At 58.0% G+C, this 20,958-nt stretch overlaps 2 protein-coding genes across 3 annotated transcripts in view; one reads left to right on the top strand and one right to left on the bottom strand.

Annotated features, from left to right (window-relative positions):
- Positions 1-202: 202 nt before the first annotated feature.
- RIMBP3B (RIMS binding protein 3B) lies at positions 203-5,374 on the bottom strand. Its single transcript, XM_060028488.1, has one exon. It carries the CDS (start codon positions 5,372-5,374, stop codon positions 230-232), a length of 5,145 nt encoding a protein of 1,714 aa, XP_059884471.1. The 3' UTR covers positions 203-229.
- A 9,326-nt stretch (positions 5,375-14,700) lies between these two features.
- UBE2L3 (ubiquitin conjugating enzyme E2 L3) overlaps positions 14,701-20,958 on the top strand; it is a 44,567-nt gene continuing 38,309 nt past the window's right edge. Inside the window, exon 1 of one of the 2 annotated variants that reach the window (XM_060028494.1) lies at positions 14,701-14,774. In XM_060028494.1, coding sequence (XP_059884477.1) covers positions 14,748-14,774 — 27 coding nt within the window. In that variant the 5' untranslated portion in view covers positions 14,701-14,747. The remainder of the gene's footprint in view (positions 14,775-20,958) is intronic. The other variant, XR_009521705.1, reaches the window with a different exon arrangement.

Here is a 20,958-nt window from a genome sequence, read left to right as displayed (position 1 = left end):
TGTGCTTTCACTTCTAAAACATCCTTTTTCTTTTCTTCTATGAACATTTTAATGAGGAGTTGAACAAAAGATAGAAAAAATAACATTCTGATGGCTTTTTTTTTTTATTTAAGAAGCAGGCTTTTCTTGAGACTTTCATACAAGGCAATGGGTGAGTAAGGCTAAACTCCTAAAGAAAACGCGTACTGGTGATGGAGCAGAAAAAGGCACTTCTCCCAAAACCTGCTGGTTACCAGCCTGTCAGCCTCTCGGGGGCTACTTGCTCTGCTTTCTTCTGGAAACAGGTCCATTCAGACCTAAGCCCTGCTGGCCTCGAGGCCAGGAGGACTGGGATGGCCGAGTGTTCCGAGCATTGGTGCATGGAGCGGGCGCTGCACACAAAGTGAGGAGGGCTTGGTGGTGGGTCCGCATGTGGGGTGCAGGTGGCTAGAGCGGGGAGCTGCACTCGCTCTCCCTGGAGGGACATGTGATCCAGCAGGTGGACTGAGACCAGGCCTCTGTGGCCACCCGACTCCCCATAGTAGAATCCCTTGTCATCCGCAGGCCCATAGACAGTGACCACATCCCCCACCCTCAGTGACATCTTGCCCTTCACCAGGCCCCCTGCCGGCCCATCCCTGGGGTCATAGTCCAGAGCCGCCACCATGGTCTTTGGAGTCCACAGTGAGGGCCTTCTGGGGCTCCCCTGCGGCAGGGGGAAGGAGCCCTGGGGGCCTCCAAGCCCCCCAAAGTCATCGAGGTGGGCCACGGAGGGCAGGTACCCTTGCCCCAGCAAATGCCACCTCCCACCAGTCCACTCCGTGCCCGTGTCCACCTTGTCCACCAGGTACCTGGGGATGTTGCCCACTTGCCCATCGTGTTCGCCACGATAGAAGCCGTGGGTGTCCTGAGGGCCCCACACTCTCAGCAACTGCCCTTTCCGGAAGGTCAGCTCCTCCTCTGCAGCCTCGGGGGTGGCAGACATCACCAGGGGGATGTAATCAGAGAGGGCCACAAAGAGCTTGGCTGGAGGGTCTACCCTCGTTCCCAGCGGTGGGTCGCCACCCCTGGACATCCTGATGACCCTGCTGGATGGAGCGGGGCACAGTGCCAAGCTGGGCTCCTGGAACCAGCCCTCTCTCTTGCCCCCCAGAGCCTGACCTGGCCTGCTCTGTCTCCTGAGCTCCTTCCTCTGCTCTCGCCCCTCTCTGCCCCATAGACCGAAGCGCCCTGCCTCCTCCTGCAGAATGTCACAGAAGTCAGACACGTATCGCTGGCTGGTGCCCAGCTGGGGAGGGGTGAATGCTGGAGCATTTTGCTTTTGTCTGAGGACCTTCTCAAGGGCAGCCTTCTCCTGACACGGCTCTTTCCTGGGTCCACACTCAGGGGACCGACAGATGACTCCTGCAGCAGGGCTTTGGCTGGTGCCCATGTGCCGGTACTGGTCCTCTTCCCCCCGAGACTGGCCCTGGGGCAGAGGTGGCCTGTGGTTCCGGGGACTCTTCTGGAAGAGCTGGTCCTTTCTGGAGAGCTCCCGGGCCTCTGTGGGCCTCTGGGCTTGGCTGTCTGACCCTGCACTTGGAAATTCTCCGTCTGAACTCAGTCTGGGCTTCAGGGACTGCCTCCTTGGGGGTTCTTCAGGGAATGCTTCTAGAAACTTGGCCTGGGGCTCCCCGCAGCTTCCGGGGCTGTGGGGACTGGCCTTGGCCCTCGGGGGAGTCAGCACCAGCCTCTGAGGGCAGATGGGGAAGGTCATTCTGCCAGTGGACGGGTCCCCACAGGTGCAGCTAAAGGGAGACATCTCTGGCAATCGGAGACAGGTGACGCAGTTGTGAGGGATCTGAGCCGGCACTGAATCCACGGATTCTCCACAGAAGGACATGGTTCTCACCGAGATATTCTGGCACATCGGTGGCAGCTGGAGCTGGGAAAATTCCAACAGGATGCTCCCGGCAGTGGCATCGGCCACCTCTGCCACCTTGAGTCCATCGGCATACACAGCATAGCCGGTGACCTGGACTCCGTTGGAGGACCCAGCTGAGTCGATGGTCACGGGGAGCCAGCTGACCACCAGGAGGCCCGGTGAGGCATGGTGCTCCACCAGCACGTCCAGTGGAGGGTCAGGGGGGCCCGCCAAGGGTGTGTTGAAGGTGATGGTTGAGGACATTGTTTCCCAGCGCTCCGGCAGCGAGTCCCACGGTGGGTACACCTCCACCCTCACCTGGTACCTCGTGCCGGGATTCAGGTGGTGGAAGGTGTAGCAGCTCACGCCCGCTAGGGTCAGGGCACACTCCAGGTCATCCAGGTACACCATGTGGGGGTAGTTGCTGCCAACCCAGGTGATCTCGGCCGACGTGGCTGCAACACTCTTCAGGTAAAGTTGCGTAGGGGCCACACAAAAGACACTGTTGGTCCCCAGAAGAGGTCTGGAGAAGCCCCGCTTGCCCATGCTCTGCTGAGAGCCCAGCCAGCCATCTTCCATCTTGGCATCTGAGATTTCTATTGCCACTTCGGTCTTGGAGCCCACCCTCACCGTTGTCGCGTGTGGCTCCCTGTCCACAGTCCCCTGGGCTTTCCCAGGTACTAAGCTGTGACCAGTGTCTTCCTTCGAAGCTTTGCCCTGCCCAGCCAGGAGTCGAGTGGGGCCAAAGTCAGGGAACTCATGGGGCAGGCAGCCCAGGATGTCACTATCTGAAATCTGCTCCACCAGGTTGGACTGCACCAGCCCCTGCCGGCCGTCCTCAAGCTCCCCTTTGTAGAAGCCGTCCTCATCCATGTCCCCAAAGACATACACGTAATCCCCAGCAGTGAGCAGCAGTTCGCTCTCGGGGTGCTTGTTGGGCCCTTCAAATGGGTTGTAGCTATACCGAGCCAGAAAGATCTTGAGCTTGGGGGTGGTGGGGGCCTCCGAACCCCCCACTTCCAGGGTTGAGGACACGCTATAGGGCTCCAGATCTTCCACCTCGCTGGCTGTGTCCACGTCCAGAGTAGGGCAGGATGGCACAGGGGCCCACATGGACTCCACCTCAGAGGAGGAGTTCGACTGGGAGCTGGTTTTCTTGGCCTGGGAGCTGGTTTTCTTGGCCTGGGGCCTGGAGTCCAGAGGTCGGCTGCTTGGGACTCTGTCTGGCACTTTGGGGGCACTGGTTGCCTCCCCGAGGGCAACTGGGTTCTCCAGCAGGAAGTCTTCCTTCTCCTGTTTGGCTCTGCTAGGCTGAGACGATGCTTGGTCCTCAGGCCCTAGCTGCAACTTGGTTCTTCCACTGCTTCTCACTTGGGACTCCGGGGCTGGCGGGGCCTCGCGGGGTTCCTGGGGAGGGTGACCAGGCTGACACTGCAGTGCCCGCATCTCCTCCCAGGCCGTCTGGAGATCACACAGGGCCTTCTGCTGGTCGTGCAGCAGCTGTTGCTGCCTGTCCTGCCCTCGTGCCGCCTGCTGCAACAGCTGCCTCGCCAGCAAGCCGGCGGCGTTGCGCTCCCGGCACGCGAGGCCCAGCTGCCCGCGCACGTCTTTGTTCTCGGCCGCCACCTTTCCCATCCAGTCGGCCTGGGCCTGCAGCCGCGCGTTCTCCTTCGCCAGCCAGGCGCCTTCGCGGAGCGCCGCCTGCAGCCTCGCCTCGGCCTTCTCGCCGCGTCGCCGCGCCGCCGCCGCCTGCGCGCCCAGCTCCGCGCACTCTCGCCGCTGCGCGCTCAGCTCGCGCTCCAGTGCCTGTACTTGGCTCCGCGCCTCCTCGCATGGCGCGCTCTGGCCGCCCGCCTCCGCCCGGGCGCTGCTGGTGGCCTGCTGCAGGGTCAACTGCCTCTGCAGGCGCAGCACCTCCCGCTGGGACTCGCGTTGCAGCCGGTCCAGGTCTCTGACGTTGAGCCACTGGGCGCAGGCGGCGCCCCCCGCAGCGAGCGGGGCGCTGCTGAGTCCCGAGGCGATGCGCGCCTGCAGTAGGTGGCACTCCTGCCGCAGCTCTTCGATCTGCTTGTCCTTGTCCAGCAGCACGCTAGCCTGCTCCGACAAGTCCCGCGCACGCTGGCGGGCGAAGGCCTGGCACAGCTCCAGGCCCGCGCGGCTCTCGCCGGGCACAGGCGCGCTCACAGCACGCTGGTTGGTCTCCTGCAGCTTGTGGGCCCGGTCCTCCAGGCGCAGCGCGAGGTCGGTCAGCTCGGCATGCTTCACCTTGAGCCGCTTCACCTTCTTGTCCGCCTTGTCGGAGAAGCCCGCGCGCCGCAGCTGCAGGTTCTCTTCGCGCAGGCCGGAGCAGCGGCGCGCCAGGACCTGCAGCGCCTCGGACAGCTCCAAGTTCTGCTTCAGCAGCTCGCTGTAGTCCGGGCCCGGCGGCAGGGGGTTCAGGGCTTCGCAGGGCTGACTCCCGGACTCTTCCCCTCCTCGCAGGTCGCTAGGTCTCCTGCGCTCCGATAGTGGCGGCGGGGGGCTCAGGGACCCCGGGATGGAGGCGTCTGGAGAGGAGGATTCGGGGGCCTTGGGGCGACTCAGGGTGCTGTCGAGCGAGAGGGAACGCGCTGGTGCCAAGGAATCGAGGGAGCTGGCGCGCGCGGGGAGCACGCTGTCCGGGGAGTTGGAGCACGCCGCGGGCACCCGGTCGAGGGAGCGGGAGCGCGCGCGGGCGCCCGCGCTCAGGCCGTCAAGGGGTTCTAGTCGACATGAGGACTTGGCGGCGGCCTCAGGAGGTGGCTCTTCTGAAGAATGCGCGGCCTGGGGGTCGGGGGTGCCGGACAAGGCGGGGTGCCAGCGGAAGTGTTCCAGAATGTACTTGAGGAAGAGCTGGCGCTCCACGTCGAGTGCCGCCTGCAGGTGGCGGATGCGCGAGGCCTGCTCTCCGTTCGTTTCCCAGCGGAGCTGCGCCAGCACTTCCTGCAGGCGACAGCGGCACTGCGCTGCGGCCTCTTCGGGCGCCCCCGCACGGCCGCAGTAGCCGCGGTTCATCAGCTCCTCTGCCAGCTGGCGCTGCAGCTCCCGGGCCTCGCGCACCACGCCATCGCGCTCGCGGTGCAGCAGCTGCTGCAGCTGTCTCATCTCGGCCTCCTTCCAGCGCAGCAGCTGCCGGATCTCGGCTTCGCGCTCCCGCAGCACCTCCTCCTGCAGCTGCCGCAGCTCCCGGCTGCGCTGCGCCTCCCACTTGGAGCGCAGGTGATCAACCAGCTGTTGCCGTTCCTGCTCGGCCTCCTCCCGCTGCTGCCGCGCTTGGGCAGCGAAGCGCCGCCGCTCCTCCCGCCCGCGCGCCCGCTCCGCCTCCAGCTCGGCCCGCAGCTTCTCCAGCTCGGCCCGCAGCTTCTCCAGCTCACGCCTCTGCTCCTCCAGCGCCGCCGCCGCCGGGCCCGGAGTAGCCGGCTTCTTGGGTGTCACGCGGCCGCCGCCAGAAGGGCTGGGCGAGTCCTTGGTCATGGTGGTCGCGGCCGGGCAAGACGCCTGACCTCTCTTGGCCCAGGCCGCCGCTCGCCAACGGCCGCTGCCCTGGCCGCGGTCAACCGTCCCGCGCGCCCCTTCCGGGGTCCCTGAAGGTTCCCGCGCGCCCCTTCCGCCTCTGGGCGCGTTCTCCCACCCTCTGCAGTGGGTGCGGCTACCCCGTGCTCCTCTCCCGGCTGCCTATGTTGGCCCTGGGCTCTAGACACCCAGGCTAGACACAGCTCCTGTCCTTCCCAGGATGCCCACGAGTCTCGCTGGCCCCAGGCCTCTCCCTGATCCTGGCACTATATCTCTTACGACCCACCCCGGCCCTCTTCCAGGCACTGGACAATCCCTTTCAGGCCAAGGAACCCGTGGGAAGCCTGAGCTGCTTCTCTGGGCATAGAGAAAGGGGGCTCAGTGTTTGGCTCAAGATCACCAATGGATTCAGGTGGTGTGGTGGCTGGAAACTGCAACAGGATATGCCCAAACTTGGGGGTGTGCCCTGGGCTCACCCAGAGGAGGGGGCATCTGGCTCCTGCATCTCCACTGTGCCTACCCATCCAAGAACCCCTTCCAAGGACTGTTTAAACCTCCTATACCCATTTTACAGAGAAGTCTCAAGTCCATGACCTGGGCATGGTGCCAGCCGAGACAGGGGACAAGTGTTCCTTCGAGGACCATAGCCCTGGCCTGTGATTACTTGGTTCATTTTCACAGTCATCCCGCAAGGACGCTCAGAGAGATAAGGGCCTCCCCACAGTCACATGGCCCAGAAGTAGCTAAGTTGGAATTCAAACCTGCAAAATTATACCTCCAGATTCCATGGGCACTCTGATGCCATCTGGTCAATCTCAGGGTCGCAGGTGGGAGGACCCCTACCCAGTCTTTCTCTCAGTGGGGAGCCTTACATTTCATATCTGCAGAAGGATAAGAGGGTCAAGTGGAACCCAGAGACTGGGACGGCCAGTTGGAGAGGCAGGGAGGGAGGTGAAGGATGGGGCCACCATGAGGGCCCAACCTGCCCTTTGGTCAGACTCAGGAGTGCCCGGGGCTACCTGCTTTCCCAAAAAGTAAAGCCAAAGGCCTGTATGGGCCCTGCTGGGTCCCCACACCACCTCCCTGGATACAGCAAGGCCAGAGAACTTTCCATGGCTTTCCAAGGGGCAGTGTGTCAGATGGTTAGGGCTGGTGGGACTTTGGAAGCAAATAGTCCTTAAGCTTTTCGAGCTGCTCCCATGTTCTCATCTGTAAAATGGGCTAATAATGCAGCTCCCTCCCTTGCTGTGTGACCTCCCAGAGTTTCCTGACCTCTCTGAGCATCCATTTCCTCTGTGAGGTTTCAAGGAGGTAAGAGTATACAGTGCCCAGAGCAAGGCTCTCTAGCAGCTCACTGATTTTAATTCTAGTCCCTCTTTCACAGCTAAGGAAACTGAGGTCTGCAAGGTAGGAATTTGGCTGAAGTCAGGCAGGGCCTCCATGGTGGAGGCAGCCCAGGTACTCTCTGAGTTCCCTGGGACTCACTCCATATACCTCAGGGCAGGTGGGAAGCCTCAGAGTCTGGGGCATCCATCCAGGCTTTGCCACTTTTTGGCTGAGGGACCACTGATGACTTCACCTCTCAGCCTCTTCACAATGTGTATATTGGTAGCACCAGCCTCCCAGGGTTGGAGGCACACCAGGGCTCTGTTGGCCGAGCGCTGGGTGTATAGTAGGTGCTGCACTGAGGTCTGTGCAAGTTCCTATCTCCCCATCTAGGGCTTGGCCTGGACCTTCACAAGCTTCTTCCAGGAGTCTGAAGAATTCCCCTGGCTCAAAGGCCTCTGGGCCTTTGCATGCGTTGTTTCCCCTGCTGGGATGCCAACCTGGCCCGACACAAAGGTAACATGTGCCATGCTCCATGCTAATGCTCGCCATTCGGTATTTATTTATTTATTTATTTGCCATACCACCATGAGGCTTGTGGGATCTTAGTTCCCCATTCAGGGATTGAACCTGCGCCCTCGGCAGTCAAAGTGTGGCGTCCTAGCCACTGTACCGCCAGAGAATTCCCTGCCATACAGTATTCAAACCACCCATTTCACAGATGAGAAGTCCCAAGCCGCAGTGGGTTAAGAGTTCTGCTCAAGGTGACAGGCTGATTAGTGGGTTCCACACAACCTGGTTTTGTCCACTCACTTATTACTAACCTTATCTTATCCTTTGGGCTCTGCTTAGCAGTTCCTCCTCCAGGAAGCCTTCCCTGACTCTCCAGGCTGGGCTGGGGCGACCCAGGACTCTGCAGCTCAGATCACACCACATGGTGCCTCTCCTTTTGGAGCAGGGATATGTCTAATACACAGGTGTGTCTCTGCCCAGAGTGGGCTCAGAGGAGGGGTAAGAAAGTCCCTCCCCAGAAAGGTGGAACCTGAATGGGGGAGGCAGACAGGCCAGGTGGCCAGGTGAGGATGTGCCCTTCACACCCTGCCTGCCTGCCTGGCACTGGGCAGCAAGGGTGAGGACCCCAGGTTCAAGGCTGCCCACTGGGGCCTTGGGCAGAGGCATCAGGCTGGCCGGGAGTGAGGCTCAGTTCTCAGGAGAGGTGTTGGCAGGATCGTAAGCTGTGGAATATGCGCGTGCCTGCACACACACACAGAGCTTCCCTTAGCCTGGCCACCTGTGTGGTTGGGAGCTTGGGACCCCTACTTAAGTCCGGCTCTTCCCTGCCCTTCCTGCTGTGGTACCACATAGCTCCTGGGAAATGCGGATGGACATCTGGTACCCGGCCATTTGCATCCAGTCTTTAATGCTGTGATCCCATTAGCAACACCTCTGCTTCTCAGGGTATGGTGCCAACCTGGCCCGGTGGCACCTGGGCCCTCTCACAGCTTGGGCTCTGCTGCTCTGAGGATGGCTGTCTAATCACGAGCCACCCACCGGACACTCGGAGTGAATTCCCCCCCCCCCAGCCTCTCTTCTGTGACTGACCTTCCTGGGTTGCTCCTGGGGCAGGACAGACACACGGCCCTCTCACTTACACAGTACTTTCTCCAGGTAGGCAGGTAGATGACCTTGAACCCATCTCGCAGGTGGGAAAACCGAGGCTCAGAGAAGCACTTTCTGTGTTCATTCAGCACTTGGCTTTATGGGCTCCACCCTTTTTGTTGTACTCATGTTTTTCTTTTTTGTTGTTGTTGTTTTTTGTTTTGTTTTCTTTTTTGGGGCCACACTGTGAGGCTTGTGGGATCTCAGTTTCCTGACCAGGGATTGAACCCAGGCCCTGGGCAGTGAAAGCATGGAGTCCTAACCACTAAGCCTCCAGGGAACTCCTAATACTCAAGTTTTTCAAACTAGGTTCCCTTGAACCCTGATGTGCCATGGGAGATGCCACTGGGCAGTGGCAAGTGGCAAGAACACAGGGAATTTTGGTTCCAGATGTTCTCTGTGAGAGGAGAGGTGGATGGGAGGGAGGGGGGAGGTTAGACACAGGGACAGTCCAGGTGGTCGTGGAGCCACGGGGAGCATGTCTTCACGGGACCCTCAGCACTGCTCTGTTTGACAGAGGCCGAGGCCCCGAGGCTCAGCGGGAGCAGGTGGCTTGCCAGGGCACGTGGGCAGCTGTGGCAAAGCTGGACGGTCACCTCAGGGCACTGGGTGGGGCGCCACAGCCTGGATGTCCTGCTGCAGCCCCAAGCAGGGCTGCCAACAGTCAGGGCAGGAGGGCAGGCTGCAACTGAGGAGGCGGACCCCAGCCTGAGTCCCTGGGAGCCCCACAGTGCCATCAAAGGCCCATCAGAGGCATCTGGAATGTGGTTGAGTGCATGAGCAAACTGTGCTGCCCTGGTACCCGGCTCCTGCCATCCCACACTTGTCACGTTGTGCACTGATTGTCCAGTGACCTGCCTGCCACCCCCATGGACTCTGAGCTTGGGGAACTTGACTGCTTTCTCTGGTCTCAGCTTTCTTCCCTAAAACATGAATGGGATAGATTATATGGGTAGTTTTCAAACTGGGCTCCTTTAGAGTCCGGGGCTCCTGGAAGATACTGTAGGGGTGGGAAGGATATGCCAGAGCTGAAGGGGAGACACTGCCCCTACAGGACATGGCCACTAATTCGTGTCATTTGTCAGGTTCTAAGGAGGACTTTGGTTGAATAGTGTTTTTTTTTTTTTTTTTGCGGTACGCGGGCCTCTCACCGCTGCGGCCTCTCCCGTTGCGGAGCACAGGCTCCGGACACGCAGGCTCAGCAGCCATGGCTCACGGGCCCAGCCGCTCCGCAGCACGTGGGATCCTCCCGGACCAGGGCACGAACCCGCGTCCCCTGCATCGGCAGGCGGACTCCCAACCACTGCGCCACCAGGGAAGCCCGAATAGTGTTTTTTAATAGCGTTTAAAGAGGTATGCTGGGAATTCCCTGGCGTTCCAGTGGTTAGGACTCAGCAGTGCTGCCACTGCAGGGGGCACGCATTCCAGCTCTGGTCGGAGAACTAAGATCCCACAAGCCAAAAAAAAAAAAAAAAGAAGGTGTGCTGCTGGCAACAAGTTTGAGAACCTCTGGGTTAGAGACACTCCTGTCTATTATGGGCACAGACACCACTGCCCCAACACCCCATGATTCCACTGATCCTGAGAGGGGGCACGTGCCCCTCACGTCTGGCTTCGCCCCACATCACCAGCCCTGTGCTCCATGTGTGACCTCTGGGTCGTGTGGGGTCCTGGGATGCTGATCCGCATCCCTCCTTTGCCACCCACGCCCCGCGTTTTGCAGAGCTTGAGGCCTTGGTGAGGGCCCTGGGCTCCATCCTGAGAGCCCCCTGGAGAGTTTTAAGCCCCCAACCTCTGTGGCCACAATAGCCCCAGCTTTCCAGCCCACTTCTCTTATGTGTGAGTCATCAATGTGTTTTCTGTCTGTTCTCTGATACCTCCTCAGCGTCTAGAACAGTGGCCAGTACATGGTCCACGCTCAGTGAATACGCGACTAAATACGGAGGCAGGCTGACCAGGTGTGGCCTCCGTCCTCGTGGAGTTTACAGTCCAAGGGCAGACACAGGCATTAAACACAAATATGGCAAAGGGACGTAGTGAACTCGGAGTGTGGACCAGTGCTGGGGGCTGAGGGTGCTAACGGGGAGAAGACCCCAGCTGAGCTGAGGCAGGAGAGCAAGGGCTGCCCAGAGCTGAGACTGGATGTCGGGCAGAGAGACCTGCCAAGCTCCCGGCCCCTCTCAGTCTGTCATGGTCCTTGTGTGCCTGAGGAGGGACTGGGGCTCAGAAGGGAAGGGTCACTCAGCCGCAGCCCACCCAGAGCTTCCTGCTCCAGGTTGTGGGAGGCCTGGCACCCCCAGCACCAGCCCTTCCTGGATGGATATATTCTCTGCCTCCACTCCTGGGCCCTGCTGCCTGCTCTGGCCAGTCCACGCCCTCCCGGGCAGGCAGGGACAGCGTGTGCCGGCTTCCAGCTCTCCGGCTGGGGCTCCCTGGCCTGCTGGGCTGGCCTCTCACCTGGCAGCCTCAGCCTCCCCACACATGTGCCCCCGTGGGTGGCCAGCCCCCCCCACCCCGCACATGACAGGCCTGACGCCTGAGGTCCCACCACAGCTGGGGAGGCTGGCACTGTCCTGTTCAGAGGAGGAAACTGCCTTGGCCCGTGCGACCCAAGTCTGAGCTCTGAACTGGTGCCGTCAGAGCCTGTCCATGGGCTCTGGCCACCCGGGTGCCATCGTAATCCCCAAGCTGCTGCCTCCTGAGGACCCCGCGGGGCTGCCAGCAGCGTCTTGACTTGCAGCTGCCTGCTGTTGCCAGGACAGAGCCATCCTCCGTCTTCTTCATCTGCATTCCTCTCCGCTCTGGGCCTATTCCGACCACCCTTCTCTCTCCATAGCCTGAAGCTCGAGGCCTTGTCCATCTCCCACTGACACTAGTGGCAAGACTTTTTGTCCAGTTATTTGGCCATTGCTCTAGGTCAGGGGACGGTCTTTCCTTCATCAAAGGGCACCCAGTCTGGCTGAGCACCCAGTCTGGTCTGGGCAGAGGGTGGGGGGCAGGTGCCATGTTAATTTCTTCATTCACTAAACAGAAATCCTCCAATGGGGTTTGTGAAGGAAGGGAGGAAGGAAGGATGGAAGGATGGAAGGAAGGAGGGAGAGTAGGGGGGCATAGCAGGGAAGGAGGGAAAGAGGGAGCCCTTTGGGTTGGCTGAGTCTCCCAGCCCTTACTTTACCCCACACAGTCCAGGAGTGGACTTGGACTGGACCCTTAGATGGCCAGGGGGCTGAGAAAAGCTTGATTGACCCCTTGAGCCTCAGTTTCTTCCTCTCAATGGGGCTGGTAACAGTTCTGACCACAGAGGATGGTTGGGAGCGTCAAAGAAAGGCTTGTGAGTCGGCACCGGCAGGACCCAGCACACTGCAGGCCATCAAGTTCCCCAAGCAGGGTGGCAAGTCATGTGCTGAGGCCTGACTGGCACTTGCAGAGGGACAAGTGAGGGAGGGAAGGACAAAGGCATCTTGGGCAGTGGGGGCAGCGTGGGCAGAGGCCAGGGCACAGGCTGTGGGCAGGTAGGGATGCGGGACTCGGGGGTTTGGGCCAGCAGAGGGAGGTCAAGGCAGAGCCTCACCACATGGACCACATTCGGGTCTACTCCTGGAGCCCTCTTCCCAGCTGGGTGAGGTAGGGCAAGCTACTTCTCTCAGAGTCTCAGCTTCCTCTCCTGTGAGACAGAACATCTAAGCGCGTGGCCCTGTGGTGCCGATGAGCTCAGTGGAGGGTGTAAATGTCCGGCCCAGGGCCGGACACCCCTTCGGCCCTATGGAGTGTGAATACCGTTGCCAAGTCCCTGCCTTGCCAGAGGCACTTCCTTCTTGCTGCAATGCCTCCTCCCATTCCTGGCCCTTCCCCTGTCCTCTGAAGGGCCCCTGTCTGAGCCTGAGTGCCTCAATAAACCCTCACACCTCTGTCTTTTTCCTTGGTGCCTCCCCGGGGTGTAACAAGCCCCTTGAGGGCAGGGACCTGTATCTCCTCCCTGAACCTAGAGGTGAGCACCCAGGACATGTGCTGACTGGAGAAAGGAGCAGCAGGTGGTGAGTTTGAGCAGAAGGGCCTGGAACCCAGAAGGAGGAGGGAGAGGAGGAAGAGGTCACTCTTTTTTTTTTTAATTAATTAACTAATTAATTATAATTTTGGCTGCATTGGATCTTCATTGTTGCGTGTGGGCTTTCTCTAGCTGTGGTGAGCAGGGGCTACTCTTCGTTACAGTGCATGGGCTTCTCATTGTGGTGGCTTCTCTTGTTGAGGAGCACAGCTTCTAGGCGCCCGGGCTTCAGTAGTTGTGGCACATGGGCTTAGTTGCTCTGCGGCATGTGGAATCTTCCTGGATCAGGTCTCAAACCCGTGTCCCCTGCACTGACAGGCGGATTCTTAACCACTGCGCCACCAGGGAAGTCCCGAAGAGGTCACTCTTGATGGGAGGCTCGGAGAGGTAGCACAGAAAGGTCAGGTCTGGATGAACAGGATGGCTGAGTGAAGGGGAGCTGGTGTGACCAGAAGCCAGGACTGCTATGCGGAACAATGAAGGTTTAAGACCCAGAGAAGGGTCCCAAAGTCCAGGCAGCTTTCCCACCGGGACTGTGTGCTTGTTTATGGCCTTCTGCTTTCCAGGGCCTGTGCTCACTTGCAAAGTGGGTGCCAGGGAGCCATCTTGCCATGGGGTGAGGATACAGGAGATGCTGCAGCAAAGGTTAGTTCTTGGCACTCGGCCTCTTCCAATCCCACCCCTCTATTCCTGGTTTAGCACGTCAAGGTGAAGGGTATGCACTGTACTTCCTCAGCTGGCTTGGGATTTCTTCAGGGCAGGGTCCCCTTCCCTCTGAGGAAGCAGTTCCCAATAGAACTGTGTTCTTTCATTGACCTGGGCCCACTAAGCACCAGGCCCAGTGCACAGGAGGACCATAAAGTCATTTCCCAGGCCAGGCTCCCAGGTCCCCTGCAGCTCTAAGGAGTAACTGATGGAGTCCCTCATACATTTGCCAAATGTGTCTTGTTGTTTTTTTTTATTTATTTGGTTGCGCCAGGTCTTAGTTGCAGCATGCGGGCTCCTTAGTTGTGGCATGTGAACCCTTAGTTGTGGCATGCATGTGGGATCTAGTTCCCTCACCATGGATCGAACCCGGGTCCCCTGCATTGGGAGCATGGAGTCCTAACCACTGTGCCACCAGGGAAGTCCCTTGTTTTTTGTTTTTGGCCACGCTGTGCAGCATGCGGGATCTTAGTTCCCCAACCAGGGATTGAACCCGTGCCCCCTGCAGTGGAAAGGGGAAGTCTTAACCACTGGACCGCCAGGGAAGTCCCACATTTGCCAAATGTTTAGGAGCACCCACTGTGTGCCAGCCCTGGGGGGAGATAAAGGACAGGCAGGGTCCTCATTGCATGAGGCTTATCATCTAGTTTCTTCCCCACTCTCTCCCCGTGTTAAGCCTGGGCTCTCAGGTCTCTGGGTGGGAGGCCGGCTCTATTCCAGGCTATCCATCTCCAGTGCTCTTTTCCTCTGTCTTCTAGTGGGAAACCAACTGCTCTCAGAATGGAGAAAAATTCCTTCACAAGGCCTGAATGATCTGAAGCTGCACCCTCCACTTTGCCTGCACTGCCACCGAGGTCCAAACCACCATCACCTCTTTGCCTGGATGGCCACAAACAGCTTGTACGTGGCCCTGCTCCCCTTCTTACCCCCTACTTACCTCATCCTCCATTCTCCAACCAGAGTCTTCTCCTTATACACATGCATCTGACCATGGGCTTGCCCTTCTGTCCTCAGAGCTGCTCCTCCCCACCCTTCACAGGTCCCAGTGGTGGCTGTGGAGCCAGCAGCCCCGTCTGGAACAGAATTGGGCTCTGCTCCTTGCGGGTTGCATGACCTTGGGCAAACCCTCGGCCTCCACTATGCTTCTGTTTCCTGTGAAATGGGGCTGTTCGTGGTGAGTGTTGGCTATAATTACACTATTTCCTCAGTGAGACTCCCTGACTCCCCCCCCCCGACCCCCCCCTACCCCCGCCCATGAGAAGCAGGTTCCCACAGTCACATTCCCATCACCTCGGCGCTGATTGGTGCCTGAAATAATCCTGCCCCTTACCCCATCTCCCGCAGCATCACTGTGCACCTACTGTGTGTCGGGCTCTGTTTCCCAGTGCCACCGCACTGAGCGCCCCGCAAAGGCAGGGTCCCCGCCGGTCCCTGCGCCCCGGCGCTCCCAGGCCGCCGGCGCTGTGCCCGCACCGCGCCCGCACACAGTAGGCGCCTCGTTCGCCCGCGCCGCCGCCCCTCCCCCGCTCCAGGAAGTGCGGGGGCTCCGGCGCCGGCCGCCGCGATGCATTCTGGGCCAGCAGCAGCACCAGAGCCAAGATGGCGGCCAGCAGGAGGCTGATGAAGGTAAAGACCATTCTCCGGCGCCGGCGGGCGGACGGGGAGTGGCGTCGGCCGGGGCCGCGCGGCCGCCCGGACCCCTCGGGGGGCCGCCGCCGCCCCCCGCCTCGCGTGGCGCCGCCGCCCAGGGCCGTGTGATGAGGGAGCTAAGGCGGCCGCTAGGCCGCAGCCCAGGAGGGAGCGCCAGGCCGCGCCGCCCCGGCCCTTCGCCGGCCGTCCGGCTGCCCCGCCCGGCCCGCGGGCTCCCTCCGCGAGGCGGCGGAGGCAGCAGGAGGCCCACCGGACGCCCGCGGGAGGCCCGAGCGCCGAGCCCGCGCCGCGGAGCTGCCCCGCCCTGGGCCATAGCGCACCGGGCTGGAAGCCGCCGGGCCGGGCGGGCGGGGGGCTCGGGGCGGGGGCCGGCGGGCGAAAGTTAGGCCGGGCTGCCGTGGGCGATCTGGGTGTGCGGGGGCCGGCAGACTGTCGCTGCGACTGCCGGCAGACTGTCGCTGCAACTGCAGAGTCACACAGCGGCAAGTTCGGCCCCGGGGTGCAGGAGAGCGGGAGGGCGGGGGGCGGCCGGCCGCGGCGCGGGCCTCCTGCCCCGTCCTCGTCATCCGCGCTCCGGGCCCTGCTGGAGCAAAGTGCCATTTTAGGGGTGGGAGTGGGAGTTAAAACCAACCAAAGTTTATAAAAATAACTTGCTACTTTGTATCTTGAACGCGGCGGGGTGCATTCTTGCTCGCTGGCTCCCCGAGTGAGGAGCACAGATGTCACCCGGGCCCAGTCCTTTCTCGAGTGTGTTTGCCGGCGTCCCCCAGAGCCGATCTCGCCTAGGTTTGCAAGTCGGCCGCCCTGCCGGTGGTGCTGCCGGGCTGCACCGGGCCGAAAATCAAAAGGGCCCAGGAGCTGATTTCCTGGGGGGAGATAAAGGGCTGGGGTTCCTCCTGGGCAGAGCAGTGCTCCGGAGAGCCAGACGTTGAGTTTGGAGTCCCAGCCTCCGGGCCCTCCCTCCCTGGGAACGTTTCCTTTCTTTTGTTCCCTAAGGACTAGACACGACATTGAACTTCATAAGACTGGATTGGAAGTGGGCAGAAAAGAAGAGTCAGCAGAGTCCAGATTTCTCTCTTCTCTGTCAGTGACACCACCGTCCACACAGTCGTCCGGATGGGAAGACTGTTATTCATTTATTTTCCTCTCTACTTCCCAGAGGCAGTCATCCTTGATGCCTTTCGGATTTTACTTTAAAGGTTTCTTGAGTTCCTGACTTCTCTAATCTTACTGAGATTACTTGAATCCATACCCTCACCTCTCAGGTGCCTTTCTGAGTTCTCTCCTTCTCTGACTCGCCTTCTTGGCCACCACAGTTCTTTTTCTAAAGCAGATATTAATCCTTTCATGCTCCTGTCCTAACCTCCGTGATTTTATTGTCCTCGGAAGTTAATCCTAACTTCCTGGCAGCAAGACCCTTAGACTGCTGGAAAGTAATCTGTTCAGCCACACCTCCTGCTCCTTGGTTTGCCATCACTCTTGCACCTAATCACTGTAGCTGCCATTTTCCTTAGCCTTGACTTTGTGCAGCTCCGTACTTCATGTTCATGATGGTGTGTAATCCTCCCTGTGAAGTAGACTCTATTATTCCCATTTTGTAGGTGAGAAAATGGAATGCAGGGAGAATCGCTGGCTTGCCCCAGTTTTCTAGCTAGGGAGAGAGTGAGCTGTGATGTGACTAGTTCTATCTGACCCGAGAGCCCCCGGCCCTTAGGTGGCCTTTGCACACACTGTTTGCTCTCCCTGAGAAAAGCTGCCTTCCCCTCGCCTCTCATCCCCTTCCAGGGAAGTCCTGGGTTCAACTCCGAGGCCAGCTACTCTGAGGCCTCGCCTCCCCCATTAGAATGAGTTGTTTCCGCCTTTGTGTGACCACAGCACTTTCTTTATGTTTCTCTTTGAACACTTGTCACAATCGGATTTGTGTTAGACTTGCCTTTCCTACCAGGGTCTGAGGTCCTCAAGGGCAGGGATCTTGACCTAATTCATCCTGGTATCCCTTAGTCTAGGCCAGTTGACCCAGTTTGGGGCTCCCAGGCTCCCAGGGGTCTGAGAGGGGAGTTACTATGGTTTTTCAATTATTTTTGTGTTTCAAAAACATTAGAGCTTAGGAAAAAATATGTAACATTAACTGAGTACTTGTTAAGTGCTAGATCATTTAGGTACGTTTTTTTAATGTTTTCAATAACTCTTAAAGGTAGTGTGTTGTCATCTTTATTTTACCAACGAGAAGTTTGTGAGGCTTAGCGGACCATCCTGGGGAGAGATGAGATGCTACATCTCCCTGTCTCCATATCCCAAGTTCCACGCCCCTTATCACATGGCCTCCTTTCTTATTCCAAGGATGCACGGAGGAGTATGTTGATTCCTGACTCTTGCCTGGAGATTCTTTCAGTTTAGTAGGGGATGCTCGTTACAAGATGGTAATCATTGGCTCTGAGAGTCAGTGTTTAGGCCTGGTTAATTTAGAAAAAAAATTATTGAATCAGGTTGATCAGTACTTGGGCTGGATAATAAAAGGGATTTTCAGTGGTGAAAAGTAAACGTGTTGAATAATCAAATGGATTACATCTTAAAGAACCGGAAATTTCCTCAAAAACCATTTTCTGAGACACTTGGAGTCAAAGATTTCTTTGTAACAATGGACTATCTGCAGATAGTGTAAAATACATTATTAAAAGTAGAGTGATTTGCATATATCAGGCTGAGAAGTTATTTTAGGCAAAGTGAATATGATAAAGTCTTTAATTTAAAAAGCAATTGCCAAAAGGATTAGCCTTTTTCAGAACACTTTTTAGGAATTACAATGTTAATAAAACATTAAATACATTTTAATTTGCAAGCAGCTAATTCAGCATTGATGGCAACCACCAGATTGTAACCATTGCTTCAGTCAGGAGGGGAAATAGCTACAAAAGTGAAACCTGTAGGTGTGGCTGAGGGAAATTGATTGCAGTCTGTTCATTTCTTTTTAGCCTCTCAATTGCACACATCTCCTGGAAGGGCCCTCCAGCTGGGTATCTTCCCAGAAGGGCTTTTCTCAGTGGGGAAGTTTGTAGATTTAAAAGAGGAGTGACATTTTATTAGTTATTATGGCATAACTCTTGAGATAAGGAATTGAGATTTGTAGCAGCCTGTTAATGCTATTTAAATACTGCTCACTCAGAGCTCCATATTGGTGTACTTTCAGCCCATAATCACATGTGAATGAGTAGGAGGAGTTGCTAAATAATAGTTCATTCCTTGGAATTCATTGTACTAAGCAGTGAACTAGTTTGCTCTTGAGTGCAGGTATAGTACTCCCTGAGGTTGGGTAATGAACACAAGGAGCGGTGAGTGTGTCTGGTGGGTGTGTTGTGTGTGAGGGGAGTTTTACAGATGGTGTCAGTGTTCTGAATCCACTGGGTTTTTGGGACTCGAGGAAAGCACAGCATTTTTTACCCTAAATTCATGCATCGCAGTGAGTTGGGACTATTTTAGCCTCCCTTAATGATATTCTTTGTAAATGTTTCTCTCTTAAGAGACAATTGGGACAGGCCCTGGGAAAGAGAGTATTCTCATTATTGCAATCTTGGAACCTTTTCTTGAGGTGTACACGAGCACAAAAACACTTGTTCCAGGGTACTTAGACCTATTCTGATTTTGCTACAACTCTAAGTTAAGAGGCTGTTGATTTAGTGTTTTATTACATCAGGTCACTTGGAAGTATTCTCACTCTTGGAAAGTATCACTAAATGTTCAAGAGATAACTTCTCTTTTCTTTGATGCAACAGTAAGTTGGGAATTAAAGCTTACAGAACCACAAAGCCCTCCCTCCTGGGCCTGGACTCTGGTGGTCCCCCACACCCCACACCCCCGCCCCTCCTCAGGAGTTTCCTTTGAATGGCGCCGGACCTGCAGGCCTCCGGGTCTGAGCCCCGCCTGTGCCCCCACGTCTGTCTTGCCTCCCTTAGTTAATGGGCCACTTGTCTACTCCATCACCAAGGAAGAACCTGGGGGAACCTGCCTCATCCCTTCCTTCCACATTGAGCCACTTGCCAGATTCTGCTGAACTAGGCCTTTATCTCCCTTCTCTTTCTGTCTTTTCTGCATCTCCACTGCCATGCCGTTCATGCAGGCCGTCCCTGTTGTGGTGGACACCTGCCTGGGATCGCTCAGTGGGTTCTTTGTGCTCGTCCCCAGTCAGCTCCTCACTCCCACGTCATCCCTAAGCGGCAGTGCGTTTGAGAGAAGTGCTCACGCCCAGGCCTTGCCCCCAGAAACCGGATCCGGGTTCAGTAGGGCAGGACCCGTGCTCCTCAGCGTGTCCTGTCCGGGGTTGGGCTTGTCAGTCTCATCTCCCCCGCTTGCCCTGGGATCCCCTGGACCCTCAAGCTCTGCACTCCCCGGCTCGTCTCTCTGCACCAGGGCGACTCCTTGACTCAGCTCCTGGGGGGTCTCCTCTGCACTGTGCCCTCAAGGAGCTGAAGGAGGGAGAAGAACGGCCCAGCCTAGAACAAAGGTCCTGGGCTGCCCGTGTGTGCTGGACGCCTGCCAGCTGAGGAGTGAGGGGGGACGGATAAGCCCCTCTGGCGGGAGGAGGCCGAACTTGGTCTGGCCCTTCACTCTGAGCAGGGCTTTGGTAGCTTACTGGGCAGCTGGTGAGGGTGAGGAGCTTTCATCCTTCAGAACAGATGTAGTAACCCCTGGCCATGTGCTTCTTACCTTGCTCGGTCCCCTCCTTGAATTTTAGGGAGGCCACCCCTGTGGCGCTTTCCAGAAGCACTGGGGACTGACCTGGTTTTACCCTCTTCAGCATGCCCAGCGCGCCTGGCCCTCTAGGACAAGCCTTCCCTCCCTCGGCTCGGCCGCTGGCAGAGCTGCCTCTCCATGAGGGGCCTCACGAAGCCAGCGCGGGTGGATTTCAGGACAGGTGGCAGAGAGACGCTGTGCCTTTCAGTTGAGGATCCAATGGAGCCCCAGGTGCGGCGTCCAGAAGTGGCTGCTCGCTGATGAGGGCTCTGCTGGCATGTGTCTCCTGTCCAGACTCATTCTGTGTGTTCTCGAGGGCTTGGGCGAGCCTCACCCTCGCCGGGGAGAAAGGGGGAGGGAAGGGTCTTCCATTCAGGGCAGAGCTATTGAGAGTGGAATACTGCAGAGCGATTAAGAGCTCAGGTGCTGGAGCGTGTGTCCTGACCCGCCGCGTCTTAGCTGACTGAACCCAGGCAAGTTGCTTAACCTCTCTGTGCATTAGTCATGTCATCTGTGTGAAGATTGAGTGTGAAGATTGAGTTACTACATATCAAGCGCTCAGAAGAGCGCCTGGCATGTACTAAGTGTGGGTGTCAGCACGGGAGCCAGGAGAGTGGCCTGGTGGGAGGGAGGGAGGGTTTGGAGGAAATGGTGCTGCCCTCGGGGGTCGTGGGTTGGGGCAGGGAGGACAGGAAGTCCCCCTCTCCACATGCCCTCCCGACTCTTGAAGTCACCTGTTCCTTAGGGTTAGTGAGAGGTTTCCTGAGACAGCTGTGCGAACGTGTCTTTGTTTAAAGATGTTTACTTTTTCCAGCAAAATTACACAGCTCTTGAATTCAAAGTCAGTGTCTCAGAATCTCACCCATGTGTTTTTTCTTCCTGTGCTGAGTGTGTGGGCCAATGAGGCTGCTGAGCTGGGCTGGCGGTCCCGTCAAGGACGCTGTGCCTTTGGTCTCCTGCTCCAGGTCCTCCAGGCCTTGGCCGCAGTCTCTAGTGTCCAGAGCTGCAGGGCCCTGACAGGCGGGAGGCTGAGGCCCGGCCACCACCCACGGGTGGGGCCGCCAGGTGCTCCCTGCTCTCAGGGTTTCTCTCCTGCTTTTCACATGGCTTCCCGTAAGAAGGGACGGGATGGAGAGTAAAGTTCGTCTCAGGTTAGGTGGTGGTGGGGTTTGTGCTGTTTTGAATAGTTCCAGGCCTGTATCAGTTGGAGTTTTCCGTACTCCTTATCTTGCCAGATTTTGTTTCTGCTTCTCATTAGCAAGTTCGGCAAAGGGGTGAAGTGTGCCGGACAGCCCCTGGCCCAGTGGACACATGTGCAGCCAAAGCAGGGACTGGCATCAGGTCCAGTGCTTCTGCTGGTGCTCCCTGTCTGAGCGGGCTGGGCAGTGGCTGTAGCTCCAAAGTCAGATGGCCCCTGAGCCCTTCCTGAGAT

The sequence above is a fragment of the Delphinus delphis genome, chromosome 13, assembly GCF_949987515.2.
Source record: "Delphinus delphis chromosome 13, mDelDel1.2, whole genome shotgun sequence".
Lineage (NCBI taxonomy): Eukaryota > Metazoa > Chordata > Mammalia > Artiodactyla > Delphinidae > Delphinus > Delphinus delphis.
This window is presented reverse-complemented; position numbering and strand designations above follow the sequence as displayed.

What these genes read in the sequence shown, in the direction of transcription:
- RIMBP3B (XM_060028488.1), bottom strand. Translation starts at nt 5,374, where the DNA reads ATGACCAAGGACTCGCCCAGCCCTTCTGGCGGCGGCCGCGTGACACCC.